Source organism: Rhodnius prolixus, unplaced genomic scaffold (genome assembly GCF_049639745.1).
Source record: "Rhodnius prolixus isolate KJV_2025 unplaced genomic scaffold, Rpr scaffold_15, whole genome shotgun sequence".
Lineage (NCBI taxonomy): Eukaryota > Metazoa > Arthropoda > Insecta > Hemiptera > Reduviidae > Rhodnius > Rhodnius prolixus.
This window is the reverse complement of record NW_027411605.1, coordinates 2,969,325-2,993,129: the sequence shown is the minus strand read 5'-3', so window position 1 is coordinate 2,993,129 and position 23,805 is coordinate 2,969,325. Positions and strand designations below refer to the sequence as shown.

At 36.9% G+C, this 23,805-nt stretch overlaps 1 protein-coding gene across 2 annotated transcripts in view; it reads left to right on the top strand.

The window, feature by feature from the left end:
- The window catches only part of aPKC (protein kinase C iota type), a 555,703-nt gene that overhangs the window by 60,741 nt on the left and 471,157 nt on the right, over positions 1–23,805 (top strand). The window contains exons 1-2 of one of the 2 annotated variants that reach the window (XM_074129613.1): positions 4,564–4,866; positions 18,351–19,049. The exons of the other annotated variant lie outside the window; for it this stretch is intronic. Coding sequence (XP_073985714.1) covers positions 18,608–19,049 — 442 coding nt within the window. The 5' untranslated portion in view covers positions 4,564–4,866; positions 18,351–18,607. Of the gene's footprint in view, positions 1–4,563; positions 4,867–18,350; positions 19,050–23,805 lie in introns of those variants that run through there. 2 annotated transcript variants of the gene reach the window in all.

Here is a 23,805-nt window from a genome sequence, read left to right as displayed (position 1 = left end):
GCCATTTTCTTTCAATGCAATCCGGCGAGGTCATCGACGGTTTCAGGATTCGGGGAGAATTCGACCGGAAGGCTGTATAGTTTGGGACAGCAGGTTGTGAGCTCGTAAAAGCGGGTTGAAGTGTTGGAAAATTTTACAATTTTTATTTGAATAATCTCTGTTAAGGGGGCACTTTGGTCCCAGGAAAGGGATGGTTGGGATTTATCACCAATTAAAATATTAGTTATCAAATTTTCTGAGCTGTTTTCAAAAATAGTTCCAATATTTCTTTTTTCTATATTCACTGTCTACCTAAGCATTTACCCTTATATTGGCAAAATTTCTTGGGTTTTCTATTTTCCCGCGAATGCTGGTGAAAACTAGGGGATTTGTTGAACATTTTGAGGTTCCCAGTACTGGATAATAACTTCGATTTGATTATTTAATTATGATTATTGTATTATCTGACCAGAAGTTCGGAATTTCATCCACCACCGGAAGTTGATTTATTAGTTGATGAAGAGTACATCGATTACAACTGTGTTTCCGGTCTCCGTGAGTCAGCAGCTTTCTTATACGAGGAGCTAAAGAAAGCAGAAGTTGGCGAATAGAGGATATTATTTTCATTCAGGTTAGCAGAGCAATTCATATTAGTTTGCTCTCATTTTTCGTCATTATTCTTGTTTTACGCTGGCTAGGAAGAATATAAGAATAAATGGCGCCGTTTCTTAGTTTCCACAGTGTGTGTTGTGTATGCATACATGGAAACTCTGAATGTATGTAGCACGTGCTGCAGTCCCACTGCCCTGTACCTTCATAGTCCCGTTCATCTCTCTCTCTAATTCTCCTAAGCAATGTAGTGGCGCGGATAGTGCGGGTGCCATAATTCTGCACGCTTAATCTCTCGCTATCTCCTTTTTCCATTTAATCATCTCTTTTACAATATCTTTACTAGTTACTCAGTTACTAGGCGCTTCTTCATTCTCCGGGAAATATTCCATTTCCTCTTCTTTATAGGAAGCACTGTAATCGTGCAGATTTCAATGTTTCTTTTTTTTTTTGTTTAACGTAAAACAAAAATCAGGAGCCATTGTTGAGAAAAAATTCTTAAATACGTGAACAATTCATTGAATAATAGGCATTTCCGGTTGAAAAATGATATTTAAACGTGTAATTTTTTGCGACAAATGTAACTTCCTTCATCAGTACGTGAATAGTCAGGACCGTATATTTCACTAAAGTAGTATTATTTTCTTGGTATAAAATGTTTGTTTTTTCGTTTATTTTGTGGTACAATCAGCGCGTTGGCGCTATAAGTAACAGAGTAACAAACGAGTGGAGAAGTTACCCAGTAGTAACACTCCAAAACATTATATGGTTAGTCACTCTCTTCACTGGAGAGGAAATCACGAGGCCACTGACTCTTAAGACGTCTTGTCCGGGTTATCAGGAAGAGTTCTTGAAGAAAGATTTTGAGCTAGAGGATTTATATGAGATTGCAGGTTGAAGTGGAGTTTTCTATATCGTGTTTTCAGCGACTTGTGCGATAAAATTAATTTAATTATTGACGTAAACTTTTGGTTGTTTTGCCCCCTGCGTTCGACGTGTGTACACGTCATTGTCTGATTTCCTTGGAAAATGTTTCAGATCTGCGTATATGCAACTAATATACCAAGTTAAAGAAAAGTCGTTTCAGCTGTTTTTTTTGGGTGGGGAAATTTGTTCTTCCGGAAGGTTGATTTTATTCTAAACCTGGATGAATAGGATATCCTCTGGCGATTTTTACGTACAATGATACAGACAGATACCCACATAAGGATTCAATTTGTAAAAACCACTCTTTCGTACTAAAAACAACGGAGATACATCCGGTATAATATCTCAAAATAGAAAATCTGCACGATTACAGTATGTGTCTCTTACTGCAGGAGAAAATGTGTAGGAGAAAATGAGAAAAAGCAAAAAAGGTTGTGAGAGGGGACACTAATATGTACGAGTATAGCCTACATACTTAGCAACATCACAGGCTCCCTTTTAAACACTGCTCACCTTTAATTAACTTTTATGCTAATAAGGGCTAATTAGCCAGTTAGCCCTTCAGGTATGCGCACAGAGTACACGCATTTCCAGCGCTTTCGATCTGTTCAGCCAGGAAACATAATGATGCCTTACTCATGTTTATGCAATAATGCGTGGGATCGAAAATTATTTGCCAGGGGGACCGAATGTTTACTCTCGATATTTTGTAAAATATGTAATCTACAAAATGGCGGCGTACATTAGTGGGGCTCTGACTTTTCTATTTGGAAGCGGGGGGTGGATGTTCAGGTGTTTGGAATCAGCATATTATCATTCCTGGAAAAAAGGGAGCTAAACATGGGTCTGGGCACCAAATTTAAATGCATCATATGCGTTAGAATAGTTATCTGATATTTCCTCTAAACGCTGAATTTGGTTTCGAAAACTATTTCCCGTTATTTGTTCTCATTTATTGCCTTACTGCAGAGGTCGCCAAAGTGGTCTATATAAGACCCCCAGGGGTCTATTTAACAAAAGTAGGGGTCGATCTGAGCCTGGGATTCGAACGTAAAACAATTTCGAACCCAATATAGCGAACCTTGCAAAGAAACACCAGGCACACCCATCTCATTAATTAAGAAGTAATACTGTAGTTACTTTATTGTTTAATAAATACTAAGATATTTAAATTTCAACATTGAAGATATTTTTCATAAAACTATTTGTTACACAATGTAAAATTATTTTAACAAAATGTTTAAAATCATAAAGTAATTGTACAAACACAGTGTCTAATAGATAGTTTTATTTTTAATTAACTGAAAATTACTTTTATGGGGAGGTCGATGGAGATTTTTGAAAAATTATATCGGGGGTCCATGATCAAAAAAAGTTTGGCGACCCCCTGCCTTATTGTCTGTTTTCATATATATGATCCCAATTTATGATGGGACATCTGTTTGGGGGGGAAGTAGGGAAGTTTGAAATATCTAAGGGAGTTTCGAATCGGTAAGCATTCAAACAAGTTTCGAGCACCCTAGCGTACCGGAAATGGTTTTTACCTTCTCTTACCCCCTACTAAAATAGATTAAATTAGGGCGGCCTCAAGGCCTACGCTACCGCGACCCCTATGGATGTATTGTGGCTCCCCGACTTTAGAGCTCACCCTACAGACCCGTCCGCTTAATCACACTCTTAATGCTGGAGAGCGACTCCCTGGGTAAAGCTCTCACAGGCCTTGGCTTTTCCTCCCCCGAGCAGTAACATCATTAGCCCAGACTAGCCACTCACACTGACACAACACATTGCAGTGCCGTTTCCTCCTCTTCCTCTTGACAGAACCTACAGAAGCTATCATCTGCCAGGTGTCCATGTGATACATGTGTTTTCTGAGCCTGCAGTGGCCAGTTAATAGGCAATAACAATTATTCTTATAGCCCCACGCGGCCTTGACGGATTAATTCTGCGGTCAGTCTTGGCGAATAGCAGCCTCTGATGAACTCCTTCGCCTGTCTCTGCCCAGTGGTGGCAAGCCACCACTCCTGAGCCCTACTCTGCACCCATAAGTTAATGGCCGCAGACTTAACACATTTCGAAACCCTAAAACAGGGCTTTGGGCCAACTGAAGTGTCCCGCAGAGCCTTCCTGGGCCAATAAATCCCTTATGTCCTTGAATGACCAGGTACCCAAACCAGAAAGACCTTATTCTGGTCACTAATTTCCTTCAGGGCACTCTACTAAGTAAGATTTTCAATATTCAGTTTTTCTCCCCGGAAATATTCATTTTAAACTTTCCTCTGAATCAGGAAAATTGTTTTTTCCAAAATGGCCTCTGCGGGGGGAAAGGGTGTATATCTTTGTTTTGTATCCACCGTAAATCGTATTTAGCTTCAAAGTTACCAACTGAGGAGGAGAAGCCCTGAATAGGTTTTGGTTAAATTCGGTCCACCGGAAGTATGTACTGATTTTTCTAAAATTATGGCGAAATTTTTGTAAGGAAAAATAAAAAGATCCGGGGGAGTCCTTTTAGTCTAGGATCTGGAACATAATCAAGTATTTATGAGTAAAGAGGAACGTTTTCTCAGTCTCTCTCTCTCTCTCGCACACACTACTTAATGACGTCACTGAATCCAGCGCGCAGTAAGCAAGGCCATGGTAGAGCCGGCCAAAAAGATAGGAAAGTGCTGCTGCCCAACGGCCGTAGCTGGCATTGAACAGTTTTAGCTCTGGCAGTGGTTGGTAAAAGTAGCGATAGTAGCGCGACAGGTCAAGGGCTGGTAGGTAAATGTGGGACACTTGAGGCAGCAGAGGCACCGATCTGTGTTCAACCCCCCCCAACTTGCTCCCAATCCAGGCTACCCCCCCCCCGTGGAAACCCCAGGCCACTCTACTACCAATATATCCTCTATATCAGTGTTAGTAGAATATGGTACGATATTGTTGGAGGTAGTGGTTGGTAGGACTGTAATTGTGGAGGGGGAAGAAGTTTTTTCTTTATTTTTTTGGGGGGGGGTAGCCTATAAAGTGATGCGCGCGCATCTTCAGCCCGGCCACCAGGGTGGGTCTTACCGCAGTCGTTTTCACTAGAGTGACTGAGTACAGCTGTAACACCTTACGCCGGTTCTATCCCTCTTTATTTCAACCGCAACCTCCGTTTTATCATTACACCCTTTTGTGATATTTGTTTTAGACTTTTTTTTTCTAAGAAAACAATAAAAATAGAATATGTTGGAGACTTAAGTTTTCTTTGACTTTTGAATATAATTAAGTTCTTTTCCATTTTAATCAAAGAAATGCTAAATATTTATTAGAAAAAACATAATCAAAATTTGTGCTAATTTTATATATATATAAAAAAAATCTAATCAGGTATATAAATATATATATTTTTTAGCATTTTATCTTTTATCATTACGCAATACTCTTTTATCTCTTATATTGTAGTATATAGTAGTAGCAAACCTAATATAACCTCTCAATTTTGCTCCATTTTTTACCCAACATCCCTTTTAAAAGTAGCATTATTTAATCAAAACTTTTAACAACTTCAACGCTCTATAATTATCATTTTAACTATAAATTAGGATATAATCTTAAATCTATTATAACTTACTATTATACATTATATATAATACATATTTTTTCCCCCATTTAATCTATATATTTAAAGTATTAAGTTTTTTTTTAGGGATATATTTTAATTATTTAAATCGACCTTTTTTGATCGACTCAATTTCGTAACGACTTCTCTCCTCCATATGGTGTTTTATGTGGTTGCACACAATTTTATCTCTTTGCTCGATTTTATCTTGAAGCTTCATCTTTGTTCTATAGTATTATTATTTTTGGAGTGGGGAAATTTAGTGTAGTTTTAAGGGAAGGAAAATTAGTTTTTCCATTTTTTTTTCTGCTGGATTTTGGTGCTTTACAAAGTAAGTGTTAGAAAAAGTATGTTTTTCCTTTTTTTTCTTCGTTTTTCTTTTGTCCGGGAAGTGTGGTCGAATGATTTTGCAGTAATAATTTTCGGTTTTGTGCGTCGTCTTTTTTTTTTTTTTTTTTATTGGATAAATTAATAGAAACCATTTCCGGCTGGAATTAGGGTCTGTCAATGCTTCTACTTTTGGGTCAAGTATTGATGGGTTTTTGTTTTTGTTATCTTGCTTTTCCATTTTTTGTTGTTTCTATTGTTCGTATAAGAGAAGTCGTTATGGTAATCCGCGAAAAAAAGGAGATTACCAAAAAAGATTTCCATTTCAAAGTCGTCTGATTTCCACTTACCCCAAAATGTGTAATTAAAAAGAAAATCTTGTTGAAAGTTCTGGTACACGACAATTGTTTTCCTCATGAACTATTTTTTTATTTTCTTGCCTCCCTCTACGAATTTTGGGCACCATATTCAATAATAAAATTTCTTTGCCCTGATTTTTCCTTTCAATTATTTGATTAGACTAAACTTTATTTTTAAGTTTCATTTTAGGATAAGAAAAATTAATTTTCCAAACAAGTTTTTCCTCGTAATTTAGAAGGCTATTAACTTTTTATACGTTAAGTTATATCTTTAAAACATTATTTCATTTTTCCCCCTTATCATTTATCATTAAGAGAGTTTCTCTTCCAAGTTCCCGTTCCCGTTTCCCTGGCCCTTGCGCTATTCCCCCCCCCATAATTGCATGAAGTACAAAATAGTTCACGTTTCTTCCATCTGCAGCAGTTTTTCTTTGGCCTTCACTTTGCGCTATTCCAATAATACTTTTTATCTTTTTAACTTTAGCTTTTGTTTCCACTATTTATTGTTGAATCGCAAGTGTTGTGTTTCTATACCAGTTTGATCCTTTTTTACGTAATTAAGGAGATTGTAAAAAAAATATGGGATAAAGAAAATCTGTTATTAGGGGGGGAGGGGAAATATCAGACGGTTTTCTTTAATTTCGGAGTTTTAGGTGGTAATTTAAACATTGTACAGGTGATTGTAGGGCATTCTGAGGTTTACACGTTTCTTAAATGCGTCCGATTTTTTTTTTTAAACTTCGCAAATACATTACTTAATCTATTTAATTTTAATAGAATATATATATATATATATTTTCATTTCAATGGCTATGATGATAATGATGGGAAATACAATTGGTTCACACAACCTTTGTTCAACTTATGGTTCCTCCATTAGTGCCACGGAAAAGCAGTTGCATTGCATCACCTCCAGGAATTCCTCCGGATTCCCTAGGGATGTTCCAGGAATAGAAGTGGAAACCGGCAGTTACAGAATACCCTCTATGGCAACCATATGTCCCCCCCCCCCCAACGCTCCTCTGATTTACTGAAGAGGGATGGTAGTTCTAAGGAAAAAAATGCCAAAAAAAAAAAACCGGTAGTCAGTTATACTAGTTCCTTTCTGCAAAAGGTTTTCCCTTAATATCCTGATGATGGCATCACAAATAAAAATAAAAAAAAAATTTGGCCCTCAGGTTGCAATTCACAGGGATTGTGGAAAGGCTTGCAGGAAATAGCTAATCCCTGGGTTGGTACCAGATACCATACTTCCAATTCTTCCAGCAAAGATCTAGCATTGTTCATTCCAGGTTAATAGCTGGTGAAGTCCAGTAAGCTGTAAGAAGAGAGAGAGAGAGAGAGACAGAGAGAGTGTTTAGCCGGAAGATGGGAGTTTCCCCAAAAACCTCCTCCCCTTAAAGGAAAGTACATCCTTTTCCACATTTTGGGTACTACTCTGACTTTCTCTGGATTATTTACAGGCGCGCTCAGTACCTCAGAAGCACGCGTTTCCTTACATAGTCACACCTTAAGACCCAGGACTTCATGACGTTCTCTGTACTGGATAAAAAAGTTGTGGGAAAGTTCCCCTACTGCAGATGTTCGTAGGGTTCTCCTACTTCACCTGTTAGCACGATTAAGAGATGTGAGATTATTGGACAGTTCCCCTATGTGGTTTCTAGGGAACCTGGAGAACAGTTGTCCCATCCTGTCACCATCTGACTTTCCATTATGCAGTTTTACATCTTTGTCTAACTTAAGTCTAGAGAGAATGTCGTCTTAGTGGTTGCATCAGATTTTCCTTCCAGTAAATAATCTCCAGCTCCCTCCAATTTAATCTCACCATACAGATGTTCCCTGTGGGAATTTTTTTGGAGGGTATTTTAATTTTTTCACTAGATAACGTTGCGTATTAACTCTTCCATAGATTTTTCTCTATTGTGGAAAATCACCCATTATGGATGGGCTGACCCCTCAGTTTTTCTTAATCAGTGGTCTGGAAAGTCTGCAGTTGTTCGTCAGGGGTTTTACCCCGCTTTTCTTTCCTCCATCTTAAACCAAACCACTTTTTCTCTAATTAACCGCCATATCAGATAAAGAGAGCTGTAGAATAATGGGTTGTACAGAGCAGGTTTTCCACCTTCAGCTAATTTTCATTGTGAGCCCTTCTACCTGTCATTCACACTTGGTTCTCCTTCAACCTCTCAGCTCATCTTCAACTTCAGTTTCGTTTAATTATTTATTTTTTTTAAATTAATTCATTTTGTCTTACAATTTCGTAATTAATATATTTAATTAGTACCTTTTTCGTGCTAAAACCCCCAAACCAACTGAATATTTCTTTTATTTCTTCTTCTTGCTTTACTCCTTCATCTGGATGAGGAATAGCCTTGAAGCGGTGTCCCCAAAATACTGTAACCCACTAACTTCTTGTCTCCCCGATCTGTTCCAACACTTCCGCTGTTCACATTTTTTTTTTTTTTTTAACATTAATCACGCACATTTCATGACCAGTAAGCTAAAATTCATTTCTTTGCCGTTTCGAGCGTAAGCGCTAAACGGCCGATTAGAGTTGTTGAATCATGTTTAGACCACAGATCGAAGCACTAAATGGCACAGCATACGCTTGCATCGCTGTAATGGGCACAGTGATAAACCTGCAAAAAAAAAAAAAGAGCCACTTTTGCTGCATATCTAGCCCAACCTTTTCCGAGTTTTAATACGTACGAGGTGTGGCTATTAAATAACGAGACTATTGCTATAAAACATTTTATTTTAAATTTAAACATATTTAGTTATTATCACCTTCAATATACACCACTTCCCTATCCCTACAACGCTCCATGCGAATTTACCATTGTCCAGAAACCGTGCTGGAAGTCTTTTTCTGTGAACTCCTGCATGACGCGTGCCGCTTTTTCTTTCACAGCTTCAACTGGACTGAAATCGTGTTCCTTATAATGCAGACTTTGACTTTGGGGAACAGAACTAAAGTCACATGGGGCCAGGTCAGGCCAGGGATGTTGTACTTGGCTAGAAACGTCTTGCGACAGACACAATGCAGTGTGAGCCGCGGCGCGTTTTCTTGTCACGGAGAACCCCGTGACTTGTTCTTCCACAAATCGAGGTCGTTTTTTTTTTGCTTACTCTTTCACGGAATTGAGCAAGCACCTCACCGGTAGTAATGTTGATTAATTATAATCGATATTTTCATCAGTTTTGAACGTGGAAGTGGGCGACCCGGGCGGTCATCATCTCCGACGTTCTTCTCGGCCATCTTGGAAACCCTTGAACCACTCAAAAAAACTCGCGCACGTGATTAATAATGTCATCGGCATAAATTTTCTTTTAATAAAAAATAAGTTTCAGTAGCGGTTTCACCAAGTTTCTGTGTGAAATTTCACGACAATGCGTAGCTCTACTACATGTGTAGTATCCATGTTTTCGGCAAAACGAAACTCTACACCTCTTACACAAACGACGGTTCCAGTCAGACAGATTTTTCTCTACTGCAATCTGAAAGAAAAGGCTTTACGCTGTGCACAGCTATCGGTCGTTAGGATTTGGCACATGCATAGTTCTTCTGTAGCAGCATCAGTCTCGTTATTTAATAGCCACACCTCGTATTCTTCGCATTACTACTCAGTTCACAGCTGTTTCCTGAGACGTAATCATGCAAACTGCTATTCCAACTTATTAGTATTCCAGATTGTAGCGTAAATAAAATTTTAATTAAATTATTCCAGAATGAGAAAACTTTCTTAAATTTAATTAATATATATATATATATATCTTTACCCAAATTTTGTTTTTCGTGTGGAAATTAACTCGCATTAATTATAATTTTGTTTTGTGAAGAGGAGATTAACTTTTATCGTGGTTTCATCTTCAAATCCCGTGGTAAACTTTTATTGAATATATTTCTAAAGTATTTAGTGGAGGCTGTTGTAACTTTGCTAATACGAGTATAGTGTAATGGAATATTTTTACATATAAATTGTTTTATTTTATATTTTTATTTTAAATTTAGCGTCATTGCTGTAAAAGCGGAAATCTCAAGTAATAATCAAACTTTCTAATTATACTTAACAATAAACAAAATCAGTATAAGCTGAAAATTAGAATGTTCTGGATGAAATCAACCATACGTAGGTCCATACCAGATTTTTGGTTTTGTGATGTTGATCCATAACGTTAAAAGAAAAATACCTCTGTGAATTTCTAGATGGAAAATTCAATAAAGAAAATTTCGTAATAAAAACGGTCGTAATAATAATAATAATATATAATATATATATTATATATTATATAAAAAAAATGTTCCCAATATACAGGGTGTTCATTTTAAGACGGCTCAAATGCATTTCATGCTTAAACGGTTGTTCTGAGCGAAAAATGGTAGAGGAAAAATTTATTGTCCGTCACCTCTAGTTTCAGAATATGTGACTTGATTTTAGATTCCTGCCCGCATACGCGGCTGACGCGCGACCAAAAGTGAGGGTTCGCAGTTGACCCCCATTTTCATATAAACAGTTTTAAAGTGTATAAAAAGTGAAAGAAACCGGAAACCGCAATTCGATATCTTCAAAATTGAAGGTGCTAGGCCTTTTCAAAATCTGGGATTTTTAATCATATTTCAATTTTTTTTAATTTGTTATCAAAGAGAAAGAAGAGCACGTGATAGACCATTTTTATGTATTTTTTCATCCCCTTTCTACTAAAAATATTGCCAAGGCAGTAAAGCTAGTATTTTTCTTAATATCGGGAATTAAGTCGTTTTCCGAGTGATTTTTTTTTAAGAAAAATCAAATGTTAAGAGCTTTAGATGTTCTCAAACATACCCAAAATGACTAAAAATTAATTTTACATCTGTTACAAACAAGAAGGTTTAATAATTATTTGGTAATTTTGGGAGAGTTGCGTTTAATTACCAAAAAAATTGGGCAACCTCCTGCCACATATTTAAGTGATCAATATCTTTCGTAAGGGAAGGGATTAGCTATGAGGTTAGCATACTGGACTCCCACGCGGAGGTCCCGGGTTCGAATCCAGCAGCTGACCCTTAGATTTTCTCTTCCTAGGAGCTTCTTACAGCTCACTGTCCGGTGATGGACAGTGTTGTCTGTAATGAGAGAACACTGTCCGGAGGCCGGCAGTGCACTGGAAAAAGCTCCGGGCGCTAATGACCTCAGCTGTTGATGCGCAAAAAAAAAAAAAAAATAAAAATATCTTTCGTGTAAAGAATCAAACTTATTCCTTAATTTATCAAATAATACACTTTACTCAACTTGTGAAGCATGTACTGTGCCTTTAAAGGTGCCTCCTCAGATACAGAGAGCAGTTGATAACCTCCTGGCTAACCTGGCTTGCGAGTCTGAGGAGGCACCTTTCAAGACACAGTTCATGCTGTAAAAGTGCATTATTTGATAAATTAAGGAATAAGATTGATCCTTTACACAAAGATATTGATCACTTAAATATGTGGCAGGAGGTTTCCAATTTTTTTTGGTAATTAAACGCAACTCTCCCAAAATTACCAAATAATTATTAAACCTTCTTGTTTGTAACAGATGACAAATTATTTTTTAGCCATTTTGAGTATGTTTGAGAACATCGAAAGCTCTTAACATTTGATTTTTCTTAGAAAAAATCACTCGGAAAACGACTTATTTCCCGATATTAAGAAAAATACTAGCTTTACTGCCTTGGCAATATTTTTAGTAGAAAGGGGATGAAAAAATACATAAAAATGACCTATCGCGTGCTCTTCTTTCTCTTTGATAACAAGTTAAAAAAATTGAAATATGATTAATAAATATCCAGATTTTGAAATGGCCTAGCACCTTTAATTTTGAAAATATCGAATTGCGGTTTCCGATTTCTTTCATAACATTTTATACTCCTTAAAAGTGTTTATATAAAAATGGGGGTCAACTGCGAACCCTCATTTTTGGTCGCGCGTCAGCCGCGTATGCGGGCAGGAATCTAAAATCAAGTCACATATTCTGAAACTAGAGGTGACAGGCAACAAATTTTTCCACTACCATTTTTTGCTCAGAACAACCGTTTAAGCATGAAATGCATTTGAGCCGTCTTAAAATGAACACCCTGTATATTGGGAACATTTTTTTTTTTCTTACAAATCGAGAAAAAACAAAAACTGCAATTTCTCCAAAATTGAAAAACATTTTCTTCAGAATATTAGTTTTTCTTAAAACAACCGAGAGAGAGAGAGAGAGAGAGCGAGAGAGAGGTGAGAAAACAGTGAAAAAATTCTGGAGTTATTTAAAGAATTTTTTTTTCTTAAAAATTACTTTCTCCAGGAACGTGATTTTATTTTTATTGCACTTCACTTAGTTTACCTGTGAATTCCTTCCCCCTTCCCACTCATTTCCTGTTTTACTTGACCACGTGATTGAGAAATGATTTGGAGATCTGTGCGTAAGTGATTTCTCAGTGTCATTATGATTGTGAGAGAACAGTTTCGAGTTTATTTATTTTGTATTTTTTTCATGGAAAGCGGGCTAAAAAAATAAAATAGATTTTCTATGGATTTTGATTTAAAAACTTAGTCCCGGATGAAAGAAAAACGTTTTTGTCAAGAAGATGGCGATGTGTGGGAGGTACTTGTCGATTTTGTTTTTCCTGAGTTAACTCTTGTTACAATTAATCGTCCTTAATCGCTTATTCGTCCTGTATTCAGGAATCTTTGTATAAAGAAAAACGTTTTCGTCAAGAAGATGGCGATGTGTGGGAGGTACTTGTCGATTTTGTTTTTCCTGAGTTAACTCTGTCACAATTAATCGTCCTTAATCGCTTATTCGTCCTGTATTCAGGAATCTTTGTATAAAGAAAAACGTTTTCGTCAAGAAGATGGCGATGTGTGGGAGGTACTTGTCGATTTTGTTTTTCCTGAGTTAACTCTGTCACAATTAATCTTTCTTAATCGTTTATTCGTCCTGTATTCAGGAATCTTTGTATAAAGAAAAACGTTTTCGTCAAGAAGATGGCGATGTGTGGGAGGTACTTGTCGATTTTGTTTTTCCTGAGTTAACTCTGTCACAATTAATCTTTCTTAATCGTTTATTCGTCCTGTATTCAGGAATCTTTGTATAAAGAAAAACGTTTTCGTCAAGAAGATGGCGATGTGTGGGAGGTACTTGTCGATTTTGTTTTTCCTGAGTTAACTCTGTCACAATTAATCTTTCTTAATCGTTTATTCGTCCTGTATTCAGGAATCTTTGTATAAAGAAAAACGTTTTCGTCAAGAAGATGGCGATGTGTGGGAGGTACTTGTCGATTTTGTTTTTCCTGAGTTAACTCTGTCACAATTAATCTTTCTTAATCGTTTATTCGTCCTGTATTCAGGAATCTTTGTATAAAGAAAAACGTTTTCGTCAAGAAGATGGCGATGTGTGGGAGGTACTTGTCGATTTTGTTTTTCCTGAGTTAACTCTGTCACAATTAATCTTTCTTAATCGTTTATTCGTTCTGTATTCAGGAATCGTTGTATAAAGAAAAACGTTATCGTCAAGAAGATGGCGATGTGTGGGAGGTACTTGTCGATTTTGTTTTTCCTGAGTTAACTCTGTCACAATTAATCTTTCTTAATCGTTTATTCGTCCTGTATTCAGGAATCTTTGTATAAAGAAAAACGTTTTCGTCAAGAAGATGGCGATGTGTGGGAGGTACTTGTCGATTTTGTTTTTCCTGAGTTAACTCTGTCACAATTAATCTTTCTTAATCGTTTATTCGTCCTGTATTCAGGAATCTTTGTATAAAGAAAAACGTTTTCGTCAAGAAGATGGCGATGTGTGGGAGGTACTTGTCGATTTTGTTTTTCCTGAGTTAACTCTGTCACAATTAATCTTTCTTAATCGTTTATTCGTCCTGTATTCAGGAATCTTTGTATAAAGAAAAACGTTATCGTCAAGAAGATGGCGATGTGTGGGAGGTAAACCCTTATAGGATGAAAAAATAATTGCCAGTTTCAGTCGTGATACATTCATTCTGCCGAGCTTTCGACCCTCTTAGGGACCAGGTCATCTTTCAGGGCTAGTCCCTAAGGAGTCGAAAGCTCGGCAGAATAAATGTATCACGACTGAAACTGGCAATTATTTTTTTCATCTTATTGAAACTATGAATCACTCACCAAAAATAATGGACAACAGTAAACCCTTATCTTGCACCAAAGTTATTCAACCTTTTCTTGCTACTTATAGTTGGTATTACGGTTTTCCAATCTTCTTAGTTCCATTTTCTGGATACAACTTTTCACTCATAATTTTCTTTACGGAACAGTTCAGATCCTATGGAATGTCTAAAAAAAATAGGCAAAAAAAAAGAAGAAAGGGTTATTATTATTTCCGGTGAGATTAACTTTCATTTTGATGAAACCTCCCCAAGTCTTGACTTCGGTGAAGCTAGAAACTCCCCCCCCCCATCCACCCAAAAAATGAAGCTTAAAGCTAAAGCACAGCTTCTTCTAATTGTTGCACTCTACATTGCATTGATTTGACTTGGCAGTTTTAGGTGTCAGTTTTAGTCTGTGAATCTTGAAAGAAAAACTTTTAGATTTTGTTTTTGTTTTTGGACTTTTACGATAAAGTTATTCTCCCCAGTTAAAGATTATCCATGTATTTCCAGATATTTAAATTTTACATAATTAATTTTGTTTGAGAAAATTCTATTTTAATTGCTTTTCCAAAGTTTTTCGTCTTCTTCTTCCTTTTTTGCATTTGGCGTTCGGGCCAGAAGGTTTTTCCTCCTTCTGTTTCCTTTTCTAGCCAACTGCACGCCCTCTGAGTGTCCCCATCCCTAGTTCCTTCCGCATTTTCCACTTTTCCATTCACTTTCTCACCCCCGTCTCTCCAACGCTTCTTCTTTCTTCCTTCAGAGTATTCCTTATGTATAAAGTTTTTGTTTCCTGTCCTAATTTCAACCGACTCAAACCCAGAATAGAAATCTCCAGCGCGCCCATTGCTGAGGCTGTTTTTCAATCTCTCCTCCTTTTTTTTTCTCCTGCCAGCAGGATGTAACACTAGTGAAAACTTTACTCATCCTTCTTTGTCTCAGAACTTCTGGAAGCCTATTTACTGTTTCCCTTTTTTCCCCTTCCCCACTTACTCCTCCAAAGTTTTCTTCAAAATTCATTCGGTTTATTTTCTTCTTCCTTAAAATTTAATTTTTTTTTATTTCGTAATTTGAACAAATAATATTATTAAGTCAAATTAGAGGGTTAAAGTATTTTTTATTTTATTTTTTGAAGTTTCTGCGATGTTTCAGGAAAAATTGTAAGAGCTATTTTGGAAAAATCCAATAAAATAATGTGGTATTTCCGGTATTGGAGTTAACTTCAAACCCATAGTATAAGAGACATAGTATTGAACATTGGGCTTAAGAGGACAGCCTACCCAAATCCATCTCCCTTAAGTATTTCCGTCTTTTTTTTTTTTGGCAAAATGTTACTTCCGGTTAAGGAATCTTAATTACTAAGATACAATCGGTTTCCGGTCAAACTCAATAGAAATATAAAGTTCTAGCTTCCGGCAATTATTTATTTATTTATTTTTTCGTTTTTCATATATATTTTATTTATCAACAGACATAAATAGATAGATTAAACTAGGGCGGCCCAAGGCCTAGGCCACTGCGACCTCTTTGGATCTATTGTGGGCTCCCCTCACTCTAAAGCTCACGTGTCCAGACCTGTCCTTTTGATCAGACTCTTGATGCTGGAGAGCGACTCCCTGGGTAAAGCTCTCAGGGCCTTAGTTTTTCCTCCCCCAAGGAGTAACATCCTTAGCCACACGAGTCCCTCACACTGTTGTTTTAAGGCTGTTTTAATGGCACCTACAACCCCCAGGCTATAATACTCGTACAACGGTGGAGGCGTGATCTTTCTCTTGGCCACAGTCTGACAGATGTTTTGTTAATTTTATCACCACCACCTTCATACTCTGATCGATATTTCAATCGAATGTTTTGTTGATCATTTTAAAAAAAATAACTGTAAATAGATAGATTAGACTAGGGCGGCCTCAAGGCCTAGGCCACTGCGACCTCTTTGGATCTATTGTGGGCTCCCCTCACTCTAAAGCACACCTGTCCAGACCTGTCCTTTTGATCAGACTCTTGATGCTGGAGAGCGACTCCCTGGGTAAAGCTCTCAGGGCCTTGGTTTTTCCTACCCGTTATCAACAGACATACACACGTACAGAACATTTTCTGAAAAACTACTTTTGTTCGAACTCAGGAGGTACATCAAAATAGGCATTTTCGGTAAAAAAAAAAACTGAATTTAAAAAAAAATTGACTAGATCGTAATACTCCGCGAGAGAGGGGAAGGAAGCATAATTGAAAATTGAAAAAGCTCCAGAATATTCTATTTTAAATTGTGTTTCAAAAAAAAGATGGAGGGTAAATTTTCAAGTAGTGAATTTTGTTAATTAAAAGGAAATATTTTTATTAATTTCTAAAATAAATAAAATAAATTTAAATTCCATGAATATTGCGTTTTCTTAAAAAAATAGTCTTACCACTTTAGACTATGGTTGCTAGATTATTTGATAGGGTTTGTTTACTCAAATGTTCGCAGGCTACCCTGGGGCGATAGGCAAATAGAAAGCCGTCAGGGCGGGGTGAAGGGGGAATGTACTTAGTAGTAGAAAGCAGGTTAAGTTCGTTAAGCCTTGGCTGCAGATCTTATTTGCTTAACTCCATTCCTGGTGTGCATGATTGTTGTATGCATCTCTCTCTCTCTGTGTCTGTGTTTGTGTGTGTCTTATTATGTTTGCTATTTTCTAAGCACATATCTAGTCCCCATGGCCTTGCTTTGCTAAGTACGTGAGCTTTGTCTTCAGAGACTTTACACTCGTAGTTTACCTAAGCTTTGTGGTTTTAGGTTCTCAGCGAAAGTAAATATTTTTGTCGTTTATTCTACGACCTAGTTTTTTTTTTTAAATTTAAATCCTTAAAAGCAAACATCAATATATCCATTTTTGTAAATTTAAATCCTTAAAAGCAAACATCAATATATCCATTTTTGTAAATTTAAATCCTTAAAAGCAAACATCAATATATCCATTTTTTAAAATTTAAATCCTTAAAAGCAAACATCAATATATCCATTTTTTTTTAATTTAAATCCTTAAAAGCAAACATCAATATATCCATTTTTGTAAATTTAAATCCTTAAAAGCAAACATCAATATATCCATTTTTTTTTTTAAAAAAGTTCAGGAATCGTGTAGATCCTCTTCTCGTTTTATCTGGATTCCCAAAAACATGACCGTTTTTGAAAGCAGTCTTTAAACTTGATTTCTGGAATTGATACAAATTCCTGTATTCATCTTAGTCAGAGTAATTTTGTGCACCAAACTCATGACTTTTGTTGTTGGTAGAATAAGGTTGAATATGGGGGGGAAGGTTGTCCTGGTGGTTAATGGTCCATGACTGCATCTTTAATTACTTTTGTTTTTTTGTATGATGATGACTCTTCTAGAAGCATCTGGATGATTGAATTATCTTGCTCTTGATTGCTTGCTCTTGTGGTGGAATCTTGGTGGTTCAAATTCGTAGAACCAGGTCCGCTTAATCTTAGAGTTAAAGTCTCCCATTATTATCTTTATACCAGCTCTAGGACACTTATCCACCGCACTTTCGAGTACTTCGTAGAAATCATCTTTTTCGCTTTCTTCCGAGGCGTCCGTAGGAGCATGGATGCTAAAGAGGCTATAGTTAAAGAATTTACCCTTCATTCTCAAATAGCAAATTCGGGGATTTACAGGCTTGAAGTCAATAATTAGCGTTCTTACGTTCTTCTGGGCAATAAACCCGGTACCTAAATAACTGTGTAACCCGGAACTGTGTGGCAAGAGATGCTTTGGCATTGCTTGGATTCTGTAACTGCGCAGGAAAGAGACGCCTGGCGGGCACGTCTTGAGGAGGCCAAGACTCTTCATGAGTTGTAGCGCCATTTAAGAAGAAGAAGAAGAAGGTTCGCTTAAACTGGGAGACATCCTCAATTTTTTTTAAGGAGGGGGGAAAACTGTCGCAAAAAGGAACCCAGAGAGAGAGAAAGAGTGATGTCACACTTCCTTCTAATTCTAATTTTGTCTGTTAGTTCACACATCCAGACTTCACCAGATCGAGGTGATGGACTTCCGCTTAGTTGATCCACTTCCTGTCCACTTTAATTTAATTTAATTTTTTTTTTTAATTTTGAATGAAAAGTAACCCATCTTTTTGCTGCACTTGTATAAATGAAAAATTTAATTCATTAGAAAAAATAGTTGCATTTAATACGAGGTTGTATGCTTTCAGAACTTCTTATTCTGAAAAAAGCTGATCAGGAGTATGCTTAACGTGATATTTTACCGTTTCGTAACGTAATATTTTCTCTCTTTTCTCAAATGTTATTTTTATAAAAAAATAGATATATTAAAACTAGTAAGGAATTTCGCACAAATCCAGAAGGCAAAGTACAGGAAGAACAGCTGTGCTACTGCATGTGTGCTTAACGGGAAAATAGAAAGTAGATGGGTTTTTGATGTGCTTAGTCTTTTTTTTTCTTTTTATTGTAGGTTGGGTGGAATGATAAAACGGAGATAGAGGTGGGAGAGAAATAGAAAGGAAGCGGAAGCAGAAGAAGAGCTAGTAAGAGAGCTCAGTGAGTTTGTGAGTGTGTAGGGGAGAATAACAGGAAACATAGACGGCAGCAAGAAGTAGCAGGAGGAAGAAGTGCGAGGAAAGGGAGGGGTAGCCGACTGGTGGGAGGGGGTGGCGGTTGGCGGAGGTGGTGGAAAAGTGACGTGTGGTGACATGTGGTGAATAGCAGGAAATGGCGTGGGGTTATTGGAGTGCCAGTTCAGTGCAGGATAGAGGCAGATCTCCGAGGAGAAACCAAGTGCCAGCAGCCAGCGAACCGCCGGACAATGGAGCCGACGAAGAAGACTATCCACCACCACTCTCCAGAAGGCCGTCGTTGGCCGACATTGAATTCTCTGGACCGGGAGGAGCTTTGGCCCACGTTTTGTCTTCCAGCGGGCCCAGGGCACCGCTCTCCTTGCCGCCGCCAATCATGCCATTGCCGGTCCCAGTTACAGCCGGCAGCGGCGGCGGTGGACAACAGCCCTGCGGACCGGGCACATCTGGACTGCCGCCTCCATTGCCTAGGCACGAGTGTTTCATGCATCAATCGTCCGCGCTCGTCCACCATCACCAGTGCAGAGTGCACGATCTCTCACCGTCCGACGAGGACGACGAGCCCACTTACGCCACAGGTAAATCTCTGGAATTCTTTTAATCCATAAGCTGAATATTTTTCCTGCACATACCCTAATAAAATTAAGAACGATCTTGTCCTGCTATAAATAGAGCCGAGGTATCCATTGTGATAGAACAGTTTTCTTCAGCCCTACCGCCCACCAAGGGCCTTGACCCCCTTTATAATCAATTTCCAGACAGCCCTCTTCACTACTACTACCTCCTTACTCTTGCTTTTTAAGTTCTATCTAGACCAGATCCGCCCACCTTTTTCCTTCTCTGACTCCTTGTACTACATTCTCACTTCTCGATCTATATCCATTCTCTTCTTACGCCAGTCACCCTAATCTTTTTAGCTTTCTCGTCCAGAACACAGCGTTTATCATTGTTTACCTCTCCACAAGTTTCACATTGCTTTCAATTATCCTCATATTCTTTACCCAATTCAGAGACCCTTATATTGTTTTGCCTCATCTTCATTCAATAGAATCTTAGCTAAAAGGAGACAGAAATTAACACTGAATAGATCAAAGTCCATAGCCTGTACTCTAAGCAACAAACACTTGTATCCTTCTTCTTGTCCAGTGGTCTTAGTACCAAGATATTTGTACCTGTCCTGAAGCTTTTTTAAAGAACACATTTCGGCCCTATTTGTTTGTTTTTTTTTGTTGCATGTCCAAGCTTTCGACTTAGGGGGCTAGGTCAGGGGTTGGCAACCTATTTTAAGTAGAGAACCATTTTTCCTTCAATAATTTTAATAAATCTTACCAAGAGCCGCAAGGATGATAGTGTAAACAAACTCTGTAGATCATTTGTATTCACAAATTATTATTCTATGATATTCAATAACATTTAAATGTTTTATATAATTATTTTCACACATTGCAAAGTAAATAATAACTTAACGAATGAAAAGGCGGCAGTCTTACAATATAAAATCATGTACTTTATTTTGATATTGTATAATTCTATTCAATTTCGAACCCAACACATTTAAAATTATTTTTGAAAAAATGCCTTTAATAAATGGAATTTTCATTCGTTTCAATATAATTAAAATATACAATATATTTTGGGCAGGCTGGAGAGCAACACAATTGGGATAAAAGAGCCGCATGCGGCTCGCGAGCCGCGGGTTGCCGACCCCTCGGCTAGGTTAAATTCAAGATTTGTACTTATCATCCATTATAATATTTTTTTTTTTGCATTGCAACAACTCTCCGGTACTGTTCATAAACAGTACGGGCAGAAGATTTCACCAAACTTTGGAATAATCGGGATTGGAGAACCCCCTTAGTACTACTATAAACGCAAGGCTATCTAATGCCTTATTGCATTTGGGCAATTCTAAGGACAAATTTTATGGCTAACATTTTGTTTGTTTTAAAGACCATTTTATGGCCATTAGTGATAGGAAATATTTTTACCATAATTTAACGCCCAACGTTTTACTAAGCAGAAAAAAAGAGTTAAATCGTTAGTTTTTAATATCTCATGCTTTGTTAAAATTACACTTTTTTTTTTTGCTTGCGTACGTTCAGATAAGAATTAAATTCAGCTTAATTTTTGCTCTACGTACAGTTATGTTAAGTAAAAGGGGAAAATATGTATTGTACTTTAAAAAAACAAGCACATAGCGTACATTAACAATAATTTACTTATAATTATCTACATAAGGGTGTTGTTCAAAAAAATTATATTTCATGAAATTTAAAAGAAAAGCCAGACTAATGCTGCACGAGAATCGAGACAAATCTCGGTCTCGGTCTCGGTTTTTCAAATATTTATTTTTAGCTAGAAAATTATGAAATTGTGTTCTTTATTAGTACCGAGACCGAGACGAGATTTGAGCGATCGAGACCGAGATCGAGACCGAGACGAGACTTGTGCGACCGAGACCGAGACGAGGCGAGATTTGCATAAAGTCTCGCCTAGTCTCGGTCTCGTGCAACACTAAGCCAGACTGCCAGGAGTAATTCAATTTAATCAAAAATAAATTAAACACTTTTATTCCGTAAATAAAATTTTATAACCTTATCAATTAATTACAATCATAAAAAGTAGAAAAGTAAAAAAAAAAAAAATAACTTTAGTGTTAAATAAATAAAATACGAGGGTTTTTATTGATAGAAATAACAATAACTTCTTGCAGATCTCATTTTAAATTATTACCAACACAAAATGCTCTGAAATGTTAAAATGTTAGTCGTTGTTTCCTATTTCCTTTTGAGAGAGAGAGAGAGAGAAGGCGATACAAAAAAGAACAGAGGAGAGTGATAAAGAGAACAAGGAAGAGAAGAAGCTAGAATGGAGAAAGGAGGCTTGGTCCAACCAGTTTGCAGTTACTTTCTTTTGGAGGGTTTACGTACATTTTTATTACCATGGTGATGTGTGGCCGGCTGCTGTCTCCTAGCAGAGATGCTGGGGAAAAAATTTAGCGAAAGAAATAGTGGCAAAGTTTTAGTAATGGTAGTGGTATAAAAAGGTGCTTTATACTTTAGCTCGTTTCTACTTTGCTCAATATTTCATCTGTTTATAAATATCCAAGTTCAAGAAAGAGAAAGACTTCTTGGACTAAGTCCTGCAACTACAACAACCTCTTCCTTCAGGGCCAGTAGTTATGGGAGCTCTTCCAGTGGATAGAGTGTTGGGTTTCTTCAGTACACATTTTCCACCTCGTAACTGAATTCTCTCAAACAACAGCAGCAAACTGGAATTCCTTTCCATCTGATTCACTTGGGTTGTGTTAATATTTTATATCTTATAAAAATTTTGTTCCCCAATTTTTGTTCTGTTTCTATTTTTTAAGGTCCAAGGCTGGAGAGTCCATGAATACCTTATATTTGATATCATCATCCTCCCTCCAGTTTTGGGGACATAATAAAGGTCCCAGTCTCACGTACTATCTGGGAACATGTACATATTAGAAGGTTTTTACTTTTTGGTTTTTCTCTCTCTTTTCTTCAATTTTTTAAAATTTGGAATCCTCTAGTTAAAAAATCTTTCTCCAAGAACTCTTTCTGACAACACGGACAAGACGCCTTAAAAGACAGTGTGGCCTCGTGATCTCCTCTCCCAGTGAAGAGAGCGACTAATAGCCTATTGTAGGGGTCCCCAAACTTTTTACACAGGGGGCCAGTTCACTGTCCCTCAGACCGTTGGAGGGCCGGACTATAAAACAAATTATTTTAATGTAAAAAAACAAAACAAAACGGGAACAAATAGAATATTTCAAATAAAGAACAAGTAAATTTAAATCAACAAACTGCCCTGTATTTCTGTGGGAATTATGGGCCTGCTTTTGGCTAATGAGATGGTCAATGTCCGGTTTAGTTATAGTGCTTTGCCTTTCTTCCTACTTCTGGCTGTTATTTTACACTGTTTTCGGAGCTGTGACGCGTGCATCCCTCATCATCGGAAGTAGTACTGTACATGAGCGACACAGCGCTTTGCGGCACCGCCACATATAGTGCTCCTCCTCTCACTGACCACCAATGAGAAAGAGATGCCCCTTTCGGAAGTGCGGCGAGGGCCGAATAAATGTCCTCCTCAGGGGGACGCATGTGGCCCGCGGGCCGTAGTTTGAAGACCCCTGGCCTAATATTTTGGAGTGTTACCACTGGATAACTTCCTCCACTCGTATACTTCTGTTATTCATTGTTACTGTTGTCACTATTACTTATAGCGCCATCGCACTGATTGTAGCACAAAATAAACGCCAAAAAAAATTTGGAATTTCTCAATAATAAAAACTCAAATTGATGACTCACCTTTTTTTTCAACTTTCTTTTGAAAAACTTAAGCTTTTGTCTTTAACCTGCCAGCCGGAAATACGTCTTAAATGTTTTGATAACTCAACTTTTTTTTCTCAATGTTCTCAAAAGAGGATCAATTTTTTTTTCTTTGAAGTTTGTAGATCAATCTTTGTGGTTTATAATTAAAACTAGCTTAGTCTCATCTCCGGTTAGATAGAAATCGTCTTGAGAGATGCATATTTACTACTCAATACCAAAATCAAATTACGAGCCTTTATTTTGTGATTTTGAATTAGAAAACAATTTTCTTTATTATTCCTGTAATTATAGCAAAGCTAAGGTAGCTTTGCGGTACTAGTCTATACATAACTTTTTATAGTAAAGTAAGTTTGGCGGTTATGGGCTAGACCCGCAAAGCTAAGATGTATTGCGGTACTAGTCTATAATAATAATAATAATAATAGTCTTTATTCAAGACTGCCTCCTGGCCATCGACCATCGGGGGAGTCGGTCATCTCATACATTAAATTAAACAGCACATTACTAGTAAAATACAAAAACCAAATAAAAAGTACAATATACAAAAGAAATGAGATGGAAAATTTACACAAAAACAATACAAACGGGAAAATAAAAGAAAAAAATTCTCCAAATAAGCAAAAGCAAAATAAATTGAAAACTTGTATGCTGATGCAAAAAAAAAAAACAAAATAAAGCAAAAAATAATTTAATTAATTAATAAAAGATAAATGGGAAAAAAGAAAGAAAAGAAAAGAAATAAAAATAAATAAATAACTAAAATAGATAATAGTAATATAGAAAAATAATCATCTCAACTTTTATCTACGCACTAGAGTTTACATTTTGACGTAATCTTGAGGCAATCTTACAGAAATTGACAATTGAATTCCAACCGTACTCTCCATTTAAGTATTTTATTAGCACATCTTTCTGCAATATCTCCTGTTTTAAACATTTTAATCTTATTTCTTTTAATCTGGGACAGACAGCTATGAAG